Source organism: Glandiceps talaboti, chromosome 15, assembly GCF_964340395.1.
Source record: "Glandiceps talaboti chromosome 15, keGlaTala1.1, whole genome shotgun sequence".
NCBI lineage: Eukaryota > Metazoa > Hemichordata > Enteropneusta > Spengelidae > Glandiceps > Glandiceps talaboti.
Genome location: NC_135563.1, coordinates 19,486,322 through 19,509,270, shown reverse-complemented (window position 1 = coordinate 19,509,270; position 22,949 = coordinate 19,486,322). Strand labels below are relative to the sequence as shown.

General features: G+C 35.0%; 1 protein-coding gene across 3 annotated transcripts in view; it reads right to left on the bottom strand.

Annotated features, from left to right (window-relative positions):
• The window catches only part of LOC144446132 (serine/threonine-protein kinase 10-like), a 38,463-nt gene that overhangs the window by 4,662 nt on the left and 10,852 nt on the right, over positions 1 to 22,949 (bottom strand). For 2 of the 3 annotated variants that reach the window (XM_078135847.1, XM_078135849.1), the window contains exons 2-14: positions 13,835 to 13,999; positions 12,914 to 13,112; positions 12,429 to 12,501; positions 11,450 to 11,726; positions 10,220 to 10,582; positions 7,480 to 8,115; positions 6,062 to 6,195; positions 4,318 to 4,441; positions 3,122 to 3,250; positions 2,588 to 2,843; positions 1,728 to 1,852; positions 1,404 to 1,592; positions 928 to 1,053 (exon numbers count right to left, since the gene is read on the bottom strand). In XM_078135847.1, coding sequence (XP_077991973.1) covers positions 928 to 1,053; positions 1,404 to 1,592; positions 1,728 to 1,852; positions 2,588 to 2,843; positions 3,122 to 3,250; positions 4,318 to 4,441; positions 6,062 to 6,195; positions 7,480 to 8,115; positions 10,220 to 10,582; positions 11,450 to 11,726; positions 12,429 to 12,501; positions 12,914 to 13,112; positions 13,835 to 13,999 — 2,796 coding nt within the window. The remainder of the gene's footprint in view (positions 1 to 927; positions 1,054 to 1,403; positions 1,593 to 1,727; positions 1,853 to 2,587; positions 2,844 to 3,121; positions 3,251 to 4,317; positions 4,442 to 6,061; positions 6,196 to 7,479; positions 8,116 to 10,219; positions 10,583 to 11,449; positions 11,727 to 12,428; positions 12,502 to 12,913; positions 13,113 to 13,834; positions 14,000 to 22,949) is intronic. The other variant, XM_078135848.1, reaches the window with a different exon arrangement.

Here is a 22,949-nt window from a genome sequence, read left to right as displayed (position 1 = left end):
CTGCAGAATACCACTTTCGGAACCATCTCACCAAGTTTCAGACTCATTGACCAAGTACTTTTTGAGATATAAGTTTTTGACCAAAAATGAACATTCTTACACCTAATTTGCATATCACTCATGAAATTATTGCATGCTTAATATATCTTTATCCATACATCCCTAGATGCATCCCCATCAAATTTCAGCCAAATCTGCTCAGTAGTTTTGGAATTATAGATTTTTAACCAAAAAGACACATTTTTAGCCCTAATTTGCATATCACTGATGGAATCATCATGTCATGAACAAATCTTACTTTACACTTCCTAAAGAATCTTCCCACCAAATTTCGCACCAATCTGCCCAGTAGTTTCTGAGTTTAAGTTTTTTGACCAAAAATCACATTTTTTGACCCAAATCACACACCTGTGATGCGATCATTTTGATTTGAACAATTTCCCAACTAGACACCCAAGGTAATGGACCCACCAAATATCATAGCAATCGGTTCAGCAGTTTTTGACTTTAAGTTGTTTACACACACACACACATCCACACACACACACACACACACAGACAGACAGACGCCGGGCGATCCCTATAGCACTACTGAACCTCAGTTCAGTTGTGCTAAAAATCATGTGCAAGCAGCTTTGAACTATACCGACATCATTTTTAGCTTGTCAAATTGATGTTATCAGCACCTCAAGGAATTGCATCTGTTTCTTATGTTAAAAAATAAATTCACGTAAATTCACGAAATAAGTATGACAATGATTTTCTTTGACATAGTCTTAGTATGACAGCAGTTTGCTCTTCTTACATCAAGTCATTACCAGACTTTACACCAACAGTAGCAAAATATCTCAACACTGACAGAGAGAAGTTATGATTTTAATGAATGACTTAGGTAGTCAATTTCTTTAATAAGTACCCCTAGCTTACATGTATTTGTAGAAGTTCCTGCATAGTAGCGTCATTGTTACTCCTCTGTTCTTCCAACTGTCTAGAATGTTTCATTTCCAGCTTCAACTGCTCTGCTTTGTATCTTTTAGTTTCTTGTGACTGGAACTGCAAAAGAAGAACAATGGATAATAGTTTACTTTGTTGTAACATGATGGTGAACTCATCCACCCACCCAAGCACCCACCCAAGCACCCGTTCATTCATCCATCCATCCATCAAGTGAAAACTTGTAACAAGCCAGAATCAGAAACATTACTGTGATGAATGACCCTAATATACATGATGATTGAAAGTAGTTGGGAATTTCATTTTTCACTCGTTTGTACATTTTTATTACCTAAAAATACTACTTTCTAGCAATCTGTTAGTCTATTTATTTATCAATGTTAGTACTGAAAAAGCAAATGATGATGGCAACCTACAACAAAGGTCTTCATCCATAAATATACACATACCTGTTTAAGCTTGTCTCTTTCTTGATCTGGTGGCATTGCATTTCCAATCTTCAAACTCTTTTTGTAAATAGCTGTCCTGGTTCGTCCTTCATTCTTCTGTAATTTGGGAAGTCTCTTCTTCTGTTGCACATGTTTCTGCACTAATTCCGTCTCCTCATCAGATTGTGTTCTCTTGATTTGTTCAACTTCCTGCATGGATAAAGAATGATCTCTGATTATGATATAAGCTTTCTTTCATACAGAAGATACAAAGGATAGATTATGAGAAATATGTATAGTAGAAGAGAAATGGGAAACTGCTGAACTGTTAAACGATTAACATACCTTTTCTTGTCTTGCCAACATGTGATGTCTTTGTAAAAAGAACATGTCTTTGAGTTGTTTCTTGCTCTGTTGATGTTTCTCGTGCATCTGTTTTTCTTCTAACTCCCAAATTGCTGACTCTCTTGCTGTAAAAAGAAATAAATATGATCACACACTATATCTTAAAAACAAAGTTTTGTGTTATTTGGGTCAAACTGTCACTTGAGGGCCAACAAAATAGTCTGATATGCTAACAGTGTTGCAGACATGCATTATTAACAAGTCAGTGTGTTGGGGAGGGGAAGGATTAAAAGCCACTATTCTACTGCTCTCAGTAAATCATTTACTTCCTGAAATTGAAAATTGTACCAAATGAGTTCGGAAAACTGAAACAATTGAAAATGAAAGATAAAGAACTATTTCAAGAAACTAAGAATGCTATCACAATTTTCCATAAAAGGTTAGGAAAAGGTCATTTTCCAAGCATATTACTGAACTAAATGATTTTAGCCAACATGACCCAAATCTGTTGTCAAATAGCACCCCCAGTGGCCAAACTATACAAACTTTTATCTTTACGATTACTAGCACATGTTACTATAAACCCTGAACATTTTTTGGAAGACTTATTTTAGCATATTTCCTTGTAAAACAAAAACACAAAACTAAAATGCTTCTTTGCATAATTACAGTGTACCAGGCTTAGAAATTTGTAAAACAGAACTAGCTGAATGTAAAAATGCAAATTTTCAAATGGCAAAAATACCTATGTTTACAATATTACTATGACCAGACATGCAAACACTATTTTAACAGAGTTCTTTCTGACAGCCTTATAATCACAAAATTGTGCTCTTTGAGATCTAAATTTAAACACAAACCTCTGAGTAGTTGATGTTTATCGGTCAGAAACTTTTTCTCCAATGCAGCAATCTTAGATTTATGTATTTCAGACATATTCTTGATGGCAGTTTCCATTTCTCGTTGCTGCCTTGATAAGAATTCTCTTTCTTTTTCTTGTAATTTCATATCAATTTCTTCCTTTCTTCTTTTACTCTCTTTCCCACTTCCAGATCTGGACTTCATCTCTTTAGACTCCTTTTTCATTTGGTCACGGAAATGTTTTAGGTCTTTTTCCTAAAAAATGTCAGACAACAGCACAGCAGACAATATGAGAAAAAGGCTTGCTTGAATCAATCAATCAATCAATCAATCAATCAATCAATCAATCAATTGAAAATACAGAGAAAACTGATGTTTGATTCCCATGAACACACTCATACTTTCTTTTCATCACTCCCTGTTGTGTGCATTCACACTGTGCTAGTATAGGTTACAACTTTACGTCACTCCCTGTTGTGTGCATTCACACTGTGCTAGTAGTACTAGTATAGGTTACAACTTTACATCTTTACCTGGTCTGCCTTGATTTTCTTCACTGCTAACTTCAATTCCAGACTTTGAGATACTTCTAACTTTTCAACTTGTTGTTTTTGTGCCCTATTTAGAATATCTACATCAGTGTCATACTTCTTAACAGAATTCTGTGGAAGAAAAAAAATAATAAAAAACCTAATATTTGAATCTCATGGTCTTGGATCAGTGTTTGTTGCTAAGGTTGAGGAACCCCGGAAACAGAAAGGAGGATTATGGTAGAACTGATATAGTTAGTTTCCAATGCATTATACCATCATTTTAGTGTAAATTGACAGGTGAACTCAGGTAGATTTTACCTGCTTACTGCCCTTAACAAAAACACTGTGGATTATTACTATATTCTGTCTTATCTGTGAATCATTCTCTTCTTCAGGACAAACTTTTTCTATAGCTTTGCAAGATGACATATCCAATCTTCACTCCAACGAAGAATACACCTCAGAAATTAACTTTTTAAACTTTTGCCTTACTTTGTTCTAGAAAACGTCAGGCTATTCTGTTAAGTCAAGAAAAACATCTGTCGTCTCTGTACAAACATTTGAGATACTACAATAATATCAAAATTTAGTCAGTTTTGAATCCAATATGGCCGCCAAATACTGTGTATTAAACTCTATGGGAAAATAAAAGATTGTTGATTTCCTTGAAAACAAGATGGTGAACTCTAAAATTTCTTTTATTATTTCAAAAGGACCAGGCACAAGCTTTCACATGGGAAACTTTAGAGAAAATTGAAGACATTTTATTTTCAGGGTAATTTGTCTTGAGGTATATCTTGTGTAAAGAAGCAGGAGAAGAAAGACACACTTTGGTGACTGTAGACAATACACAAGTCATGCACTACATTGTTTTTGCTAAGGACAGTAAGTAGGTAAAATCTACCAGGGTTCCCATGTCATTTTACCTGGGTTCCCAAACAAAATTACCACAGACTCTATGGGGTAACACTACCATTTTTACCCATTTCTATCTTCTGTTACTGGGGTTCCCCAACCTTATGCAAAAACACTGCAGTGGAATCACAAAAGATAAAAAAATCAACAAATACCAAAAATTATAAACCTATGGATATGTATATAGTTAGATTCAAAGAATACAATTTTGTACTTAGCTGTAAACATCTGCAATAAATGAATAGAACTGTACAATCACAGAAATCAACATATCTCTTTACCTGCATCTCCATCTTCTGCCTTCCTATCAGTTGTTCAGTTTGTAGTAATATCTTAGATGCCAGAGTATTGAACTGTTTATTCTCATCCTTCTGAAGTAGCTTCAATTCACGTAAATCATGTTTTCTGTTAAAATGTAATAATGGTAAAAAGTTTTATTTTATAATTATTTCAAACTATTGACATGTTTATAATAATTGTGTACATTACTATTCAAAAGATCATTAGATAACCACATTTATACCATGCACGAGCCAAGTTGAACAAAAAATATGGAATATATACTCTGGTCGTTCTATGTTATGTCATGACAACGCATGTCTGCGGCACTGGTTCTGCTGTGTTCAAGATTGCCACTACTTTCGGAGTTTCCTCAATTTTACTTTGACATTGCTGGCACTGGTATAATTATGTTATTCTCCAATACTTTTCTTCATTCAGCTAGAAAATACTCATAACCTAGCGACTCACAGTAGAAAGGTCCCTAAGGTCACTCATATTTTCCTTGGCTGAACGAAGAAAAAGATTGGGGAATACCATCTAATTATAATACATCTGAGAAGATTACAAGCAGATAGCCATGAAAACCATGATGCCTGCTATAGGTGCTCATGTCAGAGAACTGCTGTGGTGTCTAATAATTTGACTTGTGTTATTACGTCATTGTAATTTAACCAATTACAGATGCCATCTCCTTTGACATCAAGTAAACTCAAGATAACTTTATGAAGTGTGAGAGGATGCCATTAAATATCTTGTGTCAAAGGTCGTATCCAAAACAACTGCCATGTGACTAGTAATTACAGGGTCACATGTAAATATGTTTCTGTCTACATTATATATGTGTTATTGTTTATGATCGACATCATTTGACCTTTGACATGTGACCTCTAACAGCCTGTGTATCCTGAGTTCTTGCTAGCATCCTATCAATGTGAAATAACACTGCATATATGTAGATAAAGTAAACCTATCCAGCATCTGATGTCCATTCAGACTGGATCCTGTTATAATATTAGGAACTAGTGAGCCAAAGACGACATAATTCAGCAACACAGATTCAAACAAATGCCATGATATGGGTTGATGCATAATCCTATCCTCTGGCACCACAGCTAAAATCCCAGGGGAGGGGCTTTATTCTTGAGCACCTTATAAATCCATGAACAAAAGTTGCTAATTTATGTTAAGCGTTTCCTTCCAGACCATCAAATCTTAGTCTAGAATTCTAATCTGGTACAGTAAATTACATTTTAAAAACTTCATTACAAAACTTCATTAATGAAGTTTTTAAAATGTAATTTACTGTACCAGTTTAGAATTCTAGACTAAGCAAATCTGATAAACTGCAGTATGTGTTTATTTCAATTATTAATTTATATTTAGAAAACAAACAATGACATGTATTGGTACAACTATGAATGCTTTATACGACAATGTTTGTAGATTATCACCTAAAACAACATCAAAGCATTTGATCTTAGTAATTCCCAGATATACATTATGAAAAAAATGATTAATGAAAATATGATGAAAGACAAGTGGAGAAACTGATCCTGATGTACATGATTTGATATGGAATACTATTTTGTGACATCACATGTACCTTTCAATATCATGACGTACTACATTTGATATGAAATGCTACAAGAATTTTGTGATAATGGACGTCACATTACCTTTCAATATCATGATGTACTTTTGTTATGAAATGCTACTATTTTGTGACAACAGACTAAACATTACCTTTCAATATGCTGACGTTTCACCTTCTCCTCTTGCCCTGAATGCACAACCTTCTGAGTTGTCATGGTAACCACTTTTCCATCGATGACAAATTTACGGGTTTTCTTAAGTGTTTTGTATTGGCTCTTAGTCTCCTGCAATATGGAAGCAGAGTTGCTGACTGAGTGAAGTAATCTTATGGTGTACAGAACTTGTTCAATTGATACCATTGTACATCCTGGTTCAGTAACACTTTCTGATGTCAATACACAGAATTTACACATCCAGACATACTATCATCAGCTAAACATGTCCAATCCCACGATCTCTACATGTTACATTTCCTGTTCCTTGCAGACTAAGTCTTGTTATTTTCCTAAAAGACCACGATCTTTACAGAAAATGCCACGTTGATGCTCTAGTAAGTATACTTTTACTGTCTTTCTCTCTAAAGACGTTATCATCACTTAGCCACTGAACTATATGCATTTCCCACATGCTGAGCATGAAATAGAGACAATTTTTTGTAATTTGAGAGCAATGATTTATCTCATGATTATGAAGGGGCTTTATGTATTAGTATCTGGTGTCATTTGACGTCAAGACAAGTTGGATATTTCATATCATTAAAAGGTCAACTATAAAGGTCTCCTAAAATCCTGGTCACAAGCTCTTTTTTCTTTCACTACCATAATATTAAATTTTTTGTTACTGAATACAATTGTGTCAACAAATCCTACTTTACTAGATGCCTAAAACATTTTAAACATATACATATCAATACTGTATAATTTTGATTCAACTGGAATCTTAAGAATTTTAAATTCATTTTTGTTGCCTTTTTTTCATCACTTTTAATTCTTCAAAAACATGAAAAATATTCTAGAAATCAAACTCCTGACCTGACACAAATAAAATAATTATTTTTTTCCTTTTAAACCTCTTTCCTTTTCTGTTGCAGAGATTTGTTCCTAAGTATTTTTCTAAAAAAAACATGAAAATATTAAAATAAAAATCATGACCTTGTACAAATAAAACAATCAATACTTTCTTTTTAAAACCTTTTCCTACTGCAATTGAGTTGTTCCCAGCCATTTTTTCACAAAGACCAAAAAACCACTCTGATGTACATGCCTATATACAGAATTCCATTCCAGTTTGGAACAAAGTGACATAGTTATGTTGTATGCATCCTGTCAAAGCTATTAAAGTAAGGTTTGGAACAAAGTGACATAACTATGTTGTATGCATCCTGTCAAAGCTATTAAAGTAAGGTTTAGAACAATGTGACATAGCTATGTTGTATGTATCCTGTCAAAGCTATTAAAGTAAGGTTTGGAACAATGTGACATAGCTATGTTGTATGCATCCTGCGAAAACTATTAAGTATGTAGTTATAAATGTCAATGTGATAAAAGCAATTTGTTTAAGTGACTTACGCGTACCTCTGTATTCCTCTTTCTACGTATCCCTCCTTCCTGTTCTTTTTCCCCTTCCTTGTTTTCACCTTTTTCTGAACTCTCTAAACTATCCATGGTTGATATACTTTCAGTATCCGACACATTAGATTTATGGCTAGAAATTGAACCATATTTCTCCTCCTCCTCATCCTTCAGTTTCTCTACAGTCTTCTCTGGTTCTGCAACTTTCTCTTTCTTGGGTTCAACCTCTTGAGATACAGGAGGTGGGGGTGGGGGTGAGGGGTCCACAACTGTTGGTGTCTCTACTTCACTATCCTTCTGTTTTTCTGCTTCTTCTAACTGTTCCTTCAAATCCTCCTTTCCTAGTGATCTATTCAATACATCCTCGATAACATCCTTAGCAGCTTCCATTGCTTCCGTCTCTGTTTCTTCCTTATTTGCACTTGATATTGAGGTATCTGCGGAATTTTCAGTTTTCTCAAAAGTACTGATCAGGGCTGAAACTCTTTTACCAGCATTAATGTCTTTTTCTGACTCTGTGGGAGAGAGATCTTGAACAGAGGCTTTTTCAGTGGTATCAGAGTGGTCACTGCCATTTCCTCCTATACCTTCATCGGATTGTTCATCTTGTTCTTGAGATTTCTCTTCTACAATCTGAAAACATGTAACATAGAAGAAATATAAGAATCTTTTTTACCACTTTTAGTTTTAAACTATCATTTGAATATTCAGTACATACACGGCAAGTCGGCAACTACATGTGTCTGATAAGGAGGAAAGAGAACAAAATTTTAGAAAGGGTTAGGCTGGGATGGGGTGGGGTGGGAAGATCCGAGTATTTCAAAGAATTTCACAACAATGACAAATACATCTCTATTGCTTGAAATGGGTGTGGTCAAAATTTTCCAACGTACTTTGATGTATTTTGACAATGATGACTAAAATACACTGACCCACTTTGAATTCATGTCATAACAAACACACACATAAACAAAAACAGTAACATAATTACAAACATATAGACAACTTTAGATAAATCAAACACCCAATTTGTAACTCAATCTCTTCCCACTACATCATACAACCTTAACCCTTTAGTACACCGAGTTCTACATCGAGTTCTACACCAATACATGATGTAAACCTTAAGTCTGGTTCTAGTAGTCCGTTGTTTACAACCAACAAAGAAACCCCAGATCATCCATGTTTCAGTCTTTTCATCATACTCTCGTTCCATTTCTCTTCCACATTTACATCGTAAATAAAATGCTCCGACAAACAACTAAAAGTTACACCATCTCCACCACAACTGGGTGTCCTGTGATTTGTAGCCGTCTACTTAATCTTGTTTAGAAACTGGTAATCTAATTAACAACACTACTCAGTGTTTTAATTAACACTGGCTTTCTATTCATGTACAGATGGGATCCACTACCAGACAATTCTCTGTGTAATTTTTCCATAATGTAAATGGGAAATTATTGATCTTTTGTTAATTATTTATGAAGTAACATTTAGGGAATAGTGCAGCACAGAAAAATCAATTTATAGGGAAGGGGTTTATGGTGTACATTTAAACATTGGATGATTTTTTCCTGTACAAGAAAACCTTAACTTCCATCAAAAGTGAAAGGTATAAATATGTTTACATGACTATATTTTACATGGTATACAAATCCCTGTAAAACTGGGTAAATGGTGATACTTCACTCTTGAATTAATGATGATATAGTTCACAGAATACTGACTTTACTTTGGACCACTACTCTAGAATCAATGTCAAATAACCAAAGCTAACATCCAAAACTTCTTACATGTAATCGAAGAGAACAAACACTATCTTGTATATACTGTAGGGGTATGTAAAAGACAACAGATAACACTAGCAAGCTTCTCAAATTTCACATTGACTGGATTCAGGAAGTGTGAATTTTCATCATAACACTCAAAAGCCATTTCTTGTGACCCACCAAATATTTAGTGTTCCACTATCTCTTCAGAACTACGGAAGTCAGACACTTTTGTCTCTTAGCTAGTTTACTGTAACTCTGAGTAACTATTTTTTACTTTTTAGAAAACAAGTAGGGAAATCAGACACTTTTGTCTCTAAACTACATTATTAATCTTCATCTAAAGAAAACTCTTGCACAAGTTCTTAAGTCAGACAGTCTTGTCTAGATAATTCAAACTAAGAATAACTCTGTGATGTTACTGACTACACTAATAATCGTGTATAGACCTGACAGACTGATGAAATATACTGATGCTCCAGTTCAAATAACACATAGGGTAATACGATATTAGGATTATGTCTACTAACTTTAATATTTAAAGAGACTGCAATGTGTAGACATAAATCCTAATCCTTAGATGGCTATTTGATATGCTTGGGGTCAATATGTTGATGATGAAAACAGACCATTATAAATAATACTCATTGATATGATGATAATAACATTAACATTGATGAATTTTCGCCAATATTCTCATCTCTAATATTTTCCATACACCATTTTAATGGTGCATGCAGTATACACCATTTTAATGGTGCATGCAGTCACTGCTATTTTTGTTGTCTACTATCCTTTGATCAGTACCAGCTATGTAATGTAATGTCTTGTGATTTGCTGAATCGTGAAAAGAATGGTGTAATAAAATGCTGTGATGTTGCAACTGTACGTTGTTGGATTAATTTCCCTACTACAAATCACATTCAGTTTTCATACCCACCAAATAAATAAATCTAATTATTCCTTACCTGGTCTGCTTTCCCATGCATAACAAGCCCAGCTGGTTTACTTTCTTCCTCCTTCTTCTCCTCTTCTATAACTTCTTTCTTTTCCTCTGCAATGTCTTTCTCTTCCTCAGTAACTTTTTTCTCTTCTTTTGTGGGTGTGGCTACCTCTGTCTTTTTAACCGATTCGGTATCTTCCTCTGCAATCTCTGGCAAGTCATTGACACCTTCTTGGCTGTTCAAGCTTTCATCCGTGCTGACACTTCGTTCTATGACAGACACTTGGTCATCAGGTAATTCTTCCTCTTCTACCTCAACTTCAGCTTTGGCCTCAATCAGTAAATCCTTTATAGCTTTGTTGTCTGTTACCTTAGTTACAAACGGATGCTGTGGAGAGAAATTATCAGCATATGTAACGTTTGATGAATAGTACATCACAAAATAATCGAGTATATACATGTACACACACACACACACACACACACACACACACAATATAATGCCAATATTTTCATTCTATAATCGTCAATCATCTTATATTAGCAAAAGTTATTCTTAAAATTCATTTAATTGAAATAGACAAATGTGTCTGGTCACTGAATGCATGCATAGTTATTTAGAAAGTTGGAAATCAATGATCTTTCATAATGAACACAACATTTGCCATAGTACGACACAACAATCCTTGTATTTTTTCAAAAAATGCTTTGCACGAAAAATCATTCAAATACCATCCTGATGAAAACTGCATTCCTAATACAAGATCTTCTTTTCTAACAACACTAAGGAAGTAAACAAAATGACAGCAAAACCTAACACTTGCTGATTTCTTTTCCCATACTGGCTTACACCCAAACGAGCCAAATGATAAACTCAATGAAGTGCGCCCTCTATGTTTGGTACATAAATACTGTAGTTAACTTTCTCAACTTTCCTATTTACTTATGCTATTTACTTATTCCCAAGCCTTCATAAACACAGATTCTATAATGACTTCATCATTTTGACCTCTATTTCAAGAATTTGTACGGTGACGTCAGATTTTTTCTTGATTCTTTAACAGAGAATGGTTTGCGTTTCCTTGAACAAAGTAAATTAAAAAATGTACGATTTTTATTTCTGAGGTACGTACTACATACTTTAGGGCGTAATTACACCGTGTTACAGAAACCAAGTCATTCAAGGGTTAAGCAAAGTATTTTGTTGTTGACTGTGTTTCAATACCGTGTGGTAGAACTGTACTCTACAACTTACCTTTAACAAGGCACTAGCTGTTGGTCGTGTCTCAACATTCTTATTAAGACACTGTTTGACAAAGTCATTGAAATCTTTGCTCCACCTTGATGGAGCAAGTAGCGTAGGTGGGTCTCCTTTAGGGATCTTAATGAGCACTCTCATAGGGTGGAGATCATGGTAAGGGGGTTCCATCTGTGCCATTTCTATACATGTTATACCTAGTGACCATATGTCTGATTTGTAATCATAAGGGTCGTCCTTCAGGGTTTCACATAGTACCACTTCAGGTGCCATCCTGTCCAAAAGAATTACAAACCACATTAAAGTCAGAGGAGTACAGAAGATCCTAAGAGTATCTCATAGTAAGCTAAGAGGGTCAGTGACTGCACCTATCTCACAACATGAAAACAATCAACCTTTATCATATCTTTCAACCCAGGTGAAGCATTTGTAAACGTGTAAATGTGGCGAGTATGAGACCAACATTACACCTTTGACCTAATTTACTCATGTGATATCTTCCCTGGAAACTAGAAAGTTGAAAGTGGGAATCTGTCTCACACTACCCCTGATAGAGGTGATGGCTAAGTGGGTCTCTATGTAGTAAACACTGGGTAATGATGAATAAATTGTATTCTTTGCAGAGTGCATTCTCACTTTTGCTGAGACTTCAAGCTACAATGTGATGAACTTCTTGTCAAGATATTGTTTAACATAGTAGTAATCAGCTCAAAATCACATTTTAATGAGCAGTGTAAAATGAAAATATTCTCATCTTGACCTTATACTACAAGCTGGCTTTCCAGAATGACATTCAAAAATTATCATCAGACCACAAACAAAGTACATACAATGAACTACAACTGCATAGCTAGCACAGCTATCCTTCTGAACATCACTCGCCTGTTTAGTTCTACAGTTTGTTAATAAATTCCTGGTTGAAAAGAGACAAAGACACATCATTGCTATTTTCTATTTTCATAGAATATTGACTTACCAATATGGTGTGCCTATGAAAGAATCTCTCTTTTGATTTGTTTTTGTGTTCTTGGCAGATACGCCAAAATCAGCTGTTGGATGAGTAAGGAAAGAAAAGAACATTAGCTCTTGAGTTTTAAAAAAAACCCAGCAATGGTACACTTTACAGACAACTTAACAATTACAATTTTTTTTAGTTATATCTATGTGACTGGTTCTGTTGTGTTCGACAGATGAGTCAAAATATCAAAATTGCCATTACTTTCCTCGATTTTTCTTTGATATTACTGGCACTGGCATAATTATGTTATTCACTAATAACTTGACCTAAGGGTTGTCACTACGAGTCTAGCGAAAATATTCGTGACCTAAGGGTTGTCACTACAAGTCTAGCAACTCGTAGTGACAAAGGCCCCTTAGGTCATTCATATTTTCCTTGCCTGAACGAAGAAAAATATTGGGGAATAGCATCTAAATACTGTCCATAAAGTTGAGTGGACTTACCTAATCTAATGTCTCCATCATTGGTTAATAGAATATTGCCTGCTTTGATATCTCGGTGTATAACTTTGTGATTATGAAGATAGTCCAAGGCTTCTAACATTTGTTGAATTATGACTGCAATCTGGGCTTCAGTCAAGGCTTTTTCTAGTTCTAACATAATGTCATCCACGGCACCACCTTCACATATCTCAATAAATAGCTGTAATAAAACATACAAAACATCACTTGTATTGAATATGTGGGGGTCATGATGGTTGAATAGTGAGAGTGACTTGCTTGGAATCTGTAAGTTGCAGTTCGTAGAATCACAATGGTTGAATGGTAAGAGTGGTTGGCTTTGAAGCTGTACGTTGCCAGTTAGACTTAGAACCTTGTTGTTTGCAATTGTAGCAATTTGTAACAAAATATCACTTGCTATGAATAAGTGGAGTCATGCTGGTCGAATGGTTCCAGTGGCTGGCTATGAATCTGTAAGTGTGCTATCACCATCTGTAGCCCAGAGACTTGTACCTGACTCAATAGACTGTTCTGGCAAGCCAGAGAGCGAGTTTTTGGGCTATGCCATTTGTTTCTGAATCAATGGGCAAGATTTGAACAACAAACTGACACAGAACAATATCTTGTGGCATCACAAAATGACAAATACAATGTTTTCTTGCATTTGACTACCTCTTACTATGTGGAAACTCAAAAAGAAAACTAAATTTATCATTTTGTTCCACAATAGAAATTTGTCTATCACCAGATGATACACTAGTATGTATTCACCTTCTACAAGTTATACGAAATTGATTTAGATTTGTTTTGTCTGATAAATCAAGTAGTCCATCAATGAATCACTTAAACACTATTTATTGTTAGATGGTGGTAAATGGGTCAATCTATTGAATACTTGCTATCAATAAAAGAAATCTCACTTACTGTAAGTCTGTTATCAAAATAGTAAGCTTCTAAAAGTGTGACAATATATTTATGATGGCATTCTGATAAAATGTCAATCTCCACTATGTAGTCGTCTAATTCTTCTTCACTTTTGATTTCTACCACTTTGCTAGCAGAGTATTGACCATTCTCCTTGTGTTTACACTGTAATCAAAAACAAAACAATACTTGGGTTTAGTAAACAGACATGATGGCAATCAATGTTTTGTTAGTTGGCAGGCAGCAAAGAAGTTCATGTATGCTCAGGGACATGTGATTGTCCCTGGCTACTTTGAAAGTATAGATACTATAGTTCAATCAAATGGAAGCTGTATTAGTTCCATTCAGGTGTGTACATCTAGATAACTTCATTTTTTATGTGTGTGGAGGGATGTATGTTGGCTTGGCAGAAGATATGGTTATATACATTAAGGAATTCTTTCAATCGGAAATATGGTATAAATGGGATGCCATGTGGGTGATTTTTTAATTATTGTTATTATTATTATTTTTTGGGGGGAGGGGGAGTAGTTTTGTAGGAATTCTTTCCAACGGAAGTACATGTATATAAATACACAGGGGATGTTCAAAACAGTTGACTCAAACTTGAGAAGTCAGCAGTTATCTTCAATATATTTGCAACCTGATAGAAGGGAACTCAACTTCATATACTTTATATCTCCAATATTCATCCCTAGCATGATGTGCTATACACAATACATCATGTTATTCTGTGAATACCATACTTCAGACACAAACACGAATTTCTAAATCGCTATCATCACCTTTTAGTGAAATTGCTGTTCCTCTAGTTAAACTTCAAATTGATCCAATCACTATTCCACATCGTGTCGTGTCAAAAAAGAAAACTAGAGATCACTAGTACATATTTCATTTTACTAATACATTCACACAATTATATTGACAACACATCAATTTATAAAGGAAATGTCATCTCCAGAGAAAAAGTTTAAAACTGGAAATGATAGACTGCCCCCTAGAGGCCAAAGTGATGAGTTTACATATCAATAATTTAATGCTCAGTGTGAAGGACTGAATACTAATTAAAATGCTATTAATAGCAGTTTTGAGGAAATGACTTCATCTTATGTGTCCTATGTTATGAAATCATACAATTGAGGACAATGTATTCTTATACATATCACATTATGAATTATGGTTAAAATGTTCACTTCTAAATTCCGTGTTTGTGTTAAGCTTTTAGTTGTTGTCATAAATGATCTATCAAACAACACAAAAGGAGGAATGGGAAGTCAGTAAAAGAATGGGAAGACAGTAAAAGAATGATTATATTTCTCAAATTTATGACAAAAAACATAACCTAAGTACAAGATATCAATAAACCTGGTATGTAGCTTGCATGGGGTATGGTTAATTTTTTTATACACTAGACCATAATTTAGGTCATTGAAATGACTGCGGAACTCTAGTACATTTTACTTCCTTGTCACTCTAACAATAATAGTTCATATAGCCCGGGACCATATTCCATTTCAAGACACTTGGTTCCTTCAATAGTTTGGCCACCAAACAATGATGTATTGAATTGCAGTCTGGCCAGTAAATGTCCTCCTTCTTTTCCTACCCACCACCATTAACTATTGCTGTCATGGTCAGTGTCTTGTATATGGTTTTAACCTAAAGAGGTTTACTAATTGAAAGTATTTTACTACACTAAACTGTAATGGCTTGAAGCTTGGTGCAAGGTTTCTGTGACATTGCCATATACACATAGTCCTTTAATACAACAATAACATGTATTGTATGCATTGTGCCCTCTAATGATATCCAAACTTTGTTGTTGTGAGTCAAAATGATAAAAGCTGGTATTTCTAGTGAGTCAAAACATTGTAAGAGATCGGGGAACACCAAACTTTGGTGCCTCATTAGAAATTGTGTGCGTCAGTGGTGTGTCAATTGGCTTTCTGATAGAGGGCCACACTGTACGTATGTGATATACAGCATACGTGTACTCCATACTAACTGTATAGTGAATAATTCACTGATAAAATAGATACATGGCAAGTCATTAGGAATTTAAAAGATATGGCAAGTCATTAGGAATTCATGAGATGTCAGTATTTATTAGACTGTATATATATACATGTACAAACAATTTGTTTGGCTTAGGATGGTAATTGGACACAACCTTACACAAGGTCACAGCTCAGTAACCTTTCATAGGAAATGTTTACACTTAGATGTATACAACAGAAATACTAGGGTCACTATAGTTTGCTAGAAAAGTGTGAGTGCATGTGTGCGTCTGTCTGATTGTGAGTGTGTGTGTGTGTGTGTGTGTGCATGCATGTGCATGCGTATGCGTATGCGTGCGTGCGTGCGTGCGTGCGTGCGTGCATGCATGCATGCATGTGTATGTACTGCTGGTACTAAGGCCTAAATAAAAATAATTGTTTGGTTTAGGTTACCTGACCCAATCTCATTTCACATAGTAACATATGCCACATGGCTGTCATTACATTTCTGTTGACAGATGAGACCTCATCTAATGTGACAACTTTGACAGCAGCTGTTTTTATACAAGTTATCTATTGAGATTTCCTATATCTGGCACAATTATATACTAGTGCAGAGATGACCACATTTCCGACAGATGCAACTTCAGCTTACAATCAATGTTATTAATATCATAACTTCCAACAAAGTGTAATTTCTACCACCTGTCATGTGTATTATATTTCATTTTATAATTATAAGTCACACGTAGATACTGTACATTTGTATGTTGTGTTGATCTGTTGAACATATAATCCATGTGTGCATGACTGCATGTGCTTGTGTTGTGCGTATATATATGTGTGTGTGTGTGTGTGTGTGCATGTGTGTGTGTGTGTGTGTGTGTGTGTGTGTGTGTGTGTGTGTATGTATGTATGTGTCCGTGTGTGTGTCTGTGTTCTTTAATATAGTAAGTTAATTTTAATTTCCAAGTTTGGATTAATCACACATCAGCTAATACGCTAGTATCATCTTTATATCTTTATCTTATCTATGGTACACAACACATGTGATGTACATGCCTGTACCATCATGGTTGTTAATAGAAATGTCAGAGGTCAGATGTCAAAGGTCAGATGACATACATCCACTACAATTGTCTTTGTTTCAGAAACCAAAGAAACCAAAAAATAAACAGGGAATTCTTGTTAAAAATCATACAAATATTTGAGACATCTAGGTATAGTAATAAATAATTTCTGGTTTTGTTGAAAAATTTGTTTGCCTGTTTACTACACAGATAAAAACACTGATAGTAATGATTATGTTGTCAATTCAATAATACTTGTGTTTTGGCATCCATCGTGTAGAATCCAGCCATGTGCAGATTTTTAGCTTTCATATTTTGCTAGAAGCCGTTATTCAAACCGTAAATTAGATTCCAATTTCCCACAGTGATGATAGAATACGGTAATTATGTTTACATCATACAGCTCAACACTGAGTTGGTTCTATTCACATGGTGATGTTATTGACGTCATCTCACAGTTGGGAAAATTTTAAACCCAATATTTCTGGCAAAAGCTGCATTTTTAAAGTAAACAGCAGCTAAAATGTATCAAAATGCTATGTGTGTGTGTGTGTGTGTGTGTGTGTGTGTGTGTGTGTGTGTGTGTGTGTGTGTGTGTGTGTGTGTGGTAGGAAGGGGAAAGGTGAGAGCCAAAAATGTCCACATAACTGGATTCGAGGCTATCATACATCATGACTAAACCAAGTAAAGAATAAATCCACTTATGGCTTAACTCTAGAACCACTTCCCTAGATATTTATCTGGCTGTCCTTAAATGATTCTGTTCGTTATGGACAACTGTAGTCTAGTTCTTATATGGTATCATTACAATTCACACCTAGTCCAGTTCCTATATGGTATCATTACAATTAGTTAGCGACCATCTTGGCATCCTGACTATGACAACTGTCACTACAGGACAATGAGAGCATTATTAGTACTTCAGTCTCCCCCCCCCCTACCATTGTTCAGTATTCATATTAGAGACAGAAGACCATTTTTTACTTCCTTGTATGGTGGCTATGGTATATTACACACCAGTCTAAAGTAGACAACCAAATATTTCCAAACCAACGCAGGGTCTGTTCACATGTATTGGAGCTGTTTTATACTTATTAAAACTGATAGGACCTCACTAAAGACAATGCCGTAGTGTTTGCTTGCCTCACTCCAGAAATATACTAGACTGTATGATGCTTGTGTCGGTCTGCATTTGGGTCCCCGTCACAGTGTACCTTACAGACTAGAAATATACCTGATGATGTACATGTGGGGTTTTTTTCATTTTTGTATCTCTATCACTTTAGTCCAGAGACTTGTCTTGGTATTACTATTACAATTCTACCTGTATCTGAAGAAGCTCTAGAGAACTATTAACATCAAGGCAAGTCTCTGGGATACTATGACTTCTGCCTATGACATTTTGAATTTACAGGGAATAAATGCTTTTTATCAAAATATAATGGCTACTACAGAAAGAATATTTACATACAAGAAGAGGATTATACTACCTACAGCACAACAAAACAAATGTCACTTACATCTGTAGAAAGTCCAATAACGAGTAATGGGTTACTAATCCAAATTCTAAGAATACATCTCCTATAAATGTATATTACATTGTACTTGACTTAGTGAACAAGTAACTTGAAATTGTCTGAAAGCTTAAAATGGTGAGAGGAAATATTGGCTAATGAGCAGATACATTGTATAAACAACACCACAAGCAGGAACAGTGTATGCCCTGTGCTAAATTAATGATTGTATGTACACTAAGTAGTCTAGATCCAATACCTGTCGACATTCTCTCTATGATCACTATCCTCTCCACAGTGGAGATGATTGTAGTGATCATAACAATGTGTATAGAACTATAACTACATGTAACTAGTACATTTGTAGTGAATGGCTGATTACAAAAAGTCATTTCTATACAACCATAGACAAAGTGACAGTACTCTTGTATTATCTATGACTATGATTTAAACACCTCATTATCTTGTCAATTCCACAGAGAACTGAACATTTCCAATTAGTTCATACCATAAATAGTTGAGTTCCCCACTCAATTTAATTTCAATTTATGAGTAATTATACAATTGACAATTTCTATTCTTTGCCTGGATTATCAAAGCCTGACCCTCTAGATTCTAATTGTTTTGTAGTTAGGATTACAGGTTCTACCATTTCAGGTTTACTTCAGATATCATTATGACAACTCTGAACTTGATCCGATATAGTCGTACTTTGATTACACTATTAAGCTAGCACAATCGAATTGAAACTGATTAAAGGAAAACAATCTAACTGGCAAAATTAAATATCGCAAATAACTAACATAAAACAATAGAGTTGTAATAAAGGGATTGACAGTGACAACCAATATCCAATAAATTCAGTGAATAAAGGTGAATGTGAAAGACATTCCGAGGCTACATATTTTATTATATGCAATTTCATAAAGTTATAATTTGAAATTGATAAAGTACATCCCTCATACTATAATGGTATATGGTTTCCTGTTTTATTTACCACCTAAGCAAGAACATACATGTGTATAATAAATACAGTGAAAAATGTATACGTGTACCATGTACATAATGGTATTACACTGCACAATGATAATTATAGTTATGTGGCACTACGAAGAACACATGATTAAATACTAAAATAGTTGAATATAAGGTATTCAGCATTTTTCTTAAGATTATTAATCTTGGCTGCCTTAGTCTAGTGCTATCCTTTATCAAATCTCAAGATCTGGTATTAGAGACGATTCAATACCACAACGTTCGCCTAACATCCAGACTTGGCTGTCTTGACCCACAATCATGTCCATTTCAAGACATTGTCACTCTTTTTTCCCCACAGAAAAGAATCCATACTACTTAAAGACTTCTGTTCTAGGTAAAGAAATCAAACATCTATGAATCCATGTTATGCGATATTGTAATGTATGTACTAGTATGCAAACTGTATGTTGGCTTCACTGGCTGGCCTATCTTGGCCTGGAATCATCCATTTCAAGTCTTTCTTTCTTTCTGACAGAACAGAATCCATATGTTCTGTTCTGGGTAAAGAAATTAAATTTATGTTATCCTACAACTGTAGTGAGTATCGTACATGTAGCTTGCAATCTGGCCTGTATATTGGCCTGGAATCATGTCTTTTTCAAGACAGCTGGGTCTTTCTTCCTGACAGAACACAATCCATATGTTCTATTCTAGGTAAAGAAATCAAATAACATGAATTCATGTTATCCATGTTATCCAACAACTGTATGTTGCAATGTATGTGTAAGTACCATAGTTTGGAATCAGGCCTGTATTGGCCTGGACTTATGTCCATTTCATGACACTGCAACCCTACTTTTCCAACAGAACAAATCCAATACTAACACAATATACAATGCTAAGGCTGTCCTGTTGTAAGTAAAAGAAATCAAATACCCTTGAATTCAAAAACAGAGTAATGTAATATCATGTCCTGAAATGTTACCACTGTGTGTTTTATGATAACAGAGCAGATTACCAGGTGGAGAGGAAAGCACAGCTGGTTATCATATCCTACACTATAGTGTTCTTTATTACTCTTGTCTCATTTCATATAGTTTATAGGTTATAACATATCTTGACATTTCATTAGGGTAAAACTAAGTACATATCATTTCCCCCTTTAGTAATTCAACACTGTCCTGCAAACTATGTCCCAAATAACACACACAACACAGGCATGACACCAATAGTAGACTCTGGTTCTGAGACACACAGCGTGAGATGACATTGTGATTTGGTTACTTTTGGACTTGTTTTGTCTTTATCATGTTTGAAGAAAAAAGAGGATTTTTTGAGGAAGGATATATTGACCTGATTTAATAAATGTGATTTAATTCACTGAATTAATTCATTTAAACAAGAATCACCTCCATCAATTGACAGAAGCAGTTTTTAATTGTATACCCAGGGAGCTGACAAGTGATAACTATTCCCCGAGTTGTGCGAACCTCCTGCACCAACAAAATACATGGCGTTGTATACGAGAGCATCATGCATGAACTGGTGAACTGCTGGCAACATGTCCACAACAGTATAACACTTAAGTTACCATATTAAAATTTTTGTGGGTATGTCTACTATAATTTATAATATATCATAAAGACATCACATACTGGTGGGTGGCGGGTGGGGGGGGGGGGGGGGTAACACTCCATGACAAAGTACAAAGTAGCAGCAAGGTGTGATTCAGGATAATCTACTGGGTAATTTTTTTATGTGTAGTTTGACTCAATTTTATTAGCACAAATATTTATTCCGTTTGAACAAATGCAGAGTATAGCAGGACACCTGGCAACAATGTACATACTGATGTTCTCATAAAAGTTCCAAGTTATAGTTTTTGTATGTAATTTTTAAATACACGCTTACAAATACATGTAATATTGGAAGTGTGTTGACCCTGTCATTTTAACTCACATCACTCAAAACTTGTTTGGCTGGCAAACCAACTCTCAAGTCATGAAAAGACCAAAATAGTCTCAAATAGAAAAAGTTCCAAGTTTAATACCCATGGAATCACCTGAAGCATCTGAAATGGACATATTGTTACACTACTTTGAAATTGACACACTTTCAAATATCTCTTGCATTCTGTCAATACCGTCACAGTACCACTTTGCATATATTCATTATATATCACTTGTATCCCAAGAAGACTATCACATACACATTCAAGTAAATAACTATCCTAAATAGCCTTGGGATTCAATTTGATAGTGCAAATGTAGCTTATTTCCGGTTGTCAGTGACAGATGAGCAGGTTACAAAGTAGACCAAACTTCAATTTCATATAGACTTACAGCTTGCCATAATTCAGTATACTTTAGACTGTGTGCAGTTACTTCAAATATTGCTTATTCTGCACTGGATTTGTCTCAGTAATATTACAACTCTCCTGACAGTTTTAGCCCTCATCAGGTCAAGTCAGTCGCCAGCGTACATGTAGCTGAAATCATAGTCTGGGTGGGTGCCAACGTGGTCTCTAACTAAGTGGAGGTGTAAATTGTAACAATACCGTATAGGAACTAGACTACTGGAATCATGTACTGTTTGTACATGTATTGGAGAAATTCACACTCGTGGGCTGTTAATGGGTCAAATCGGTGGTCAGCACTGGTCAAAATGTCATGTAAATGGGTTAAGTCTGTGATTTTCCTTTTCCAAAATAGTCAAAATTTAAGGGAGGGGTTAAACACCCTGCCCAAGGTTTCAGACAATGAAAACGTTACAAGGCTGACTAAAGTATGAAGGGCCACATTTATAACTACAATAAAATATTTCACAATTTGTTTACGTTTTGCAACTGATATATTTGTAAGTCTTTCCATGCTGTGATAATTGATAGAAATATGAGTTTGACCTACCTTTCAAATAAAAATTAACCCACACCAGTATATACAAAGTGGAAAATTAGAGATACATGTAACCAATTTCTTATCAATTGGATAAAATATGAGATCTGTGTAAAATGAAACTGTAGTGAACAATCAGGACATTATCAAATTACATGTAGGCATTGTCTGAGTAACCTTTGACCTTTAGTCGGGAATCAAAAAACAGGATAGCCTGTCTGTTTACAATGACTGAAATGTGGTAACTTTCCTACTCCCTGGCAAAAACCATGTCAAATGTCAAAGGTGATCCGCTTATACAGTAGATGTGTTAGACAGAATGAGAACAAACAAGTTCTCTTCCGTACAACTAGACTACCATTTTCAACAATTATAACATTTATTTGCACTTTGTTTTGAAATCATCAAAGTAATGTACACGTAAGTTCAAGACACTGTTTTTTTATTAGACTGGTTTTACATTACACCAGACCACTCTCCTCCTTCATTAGGATTTATTGCCATAAGTTTATTATCTTTTTCTGAAAATAGGAGAGATGCACTTTAGATCTGGGTACAATTACATTACCAATTAGCAGAAACTCATTCCACACATATACACATACATTTATGGCTATATACATTTACATGTAGCTATGGCATGGAAACCTGTTTTACCCACA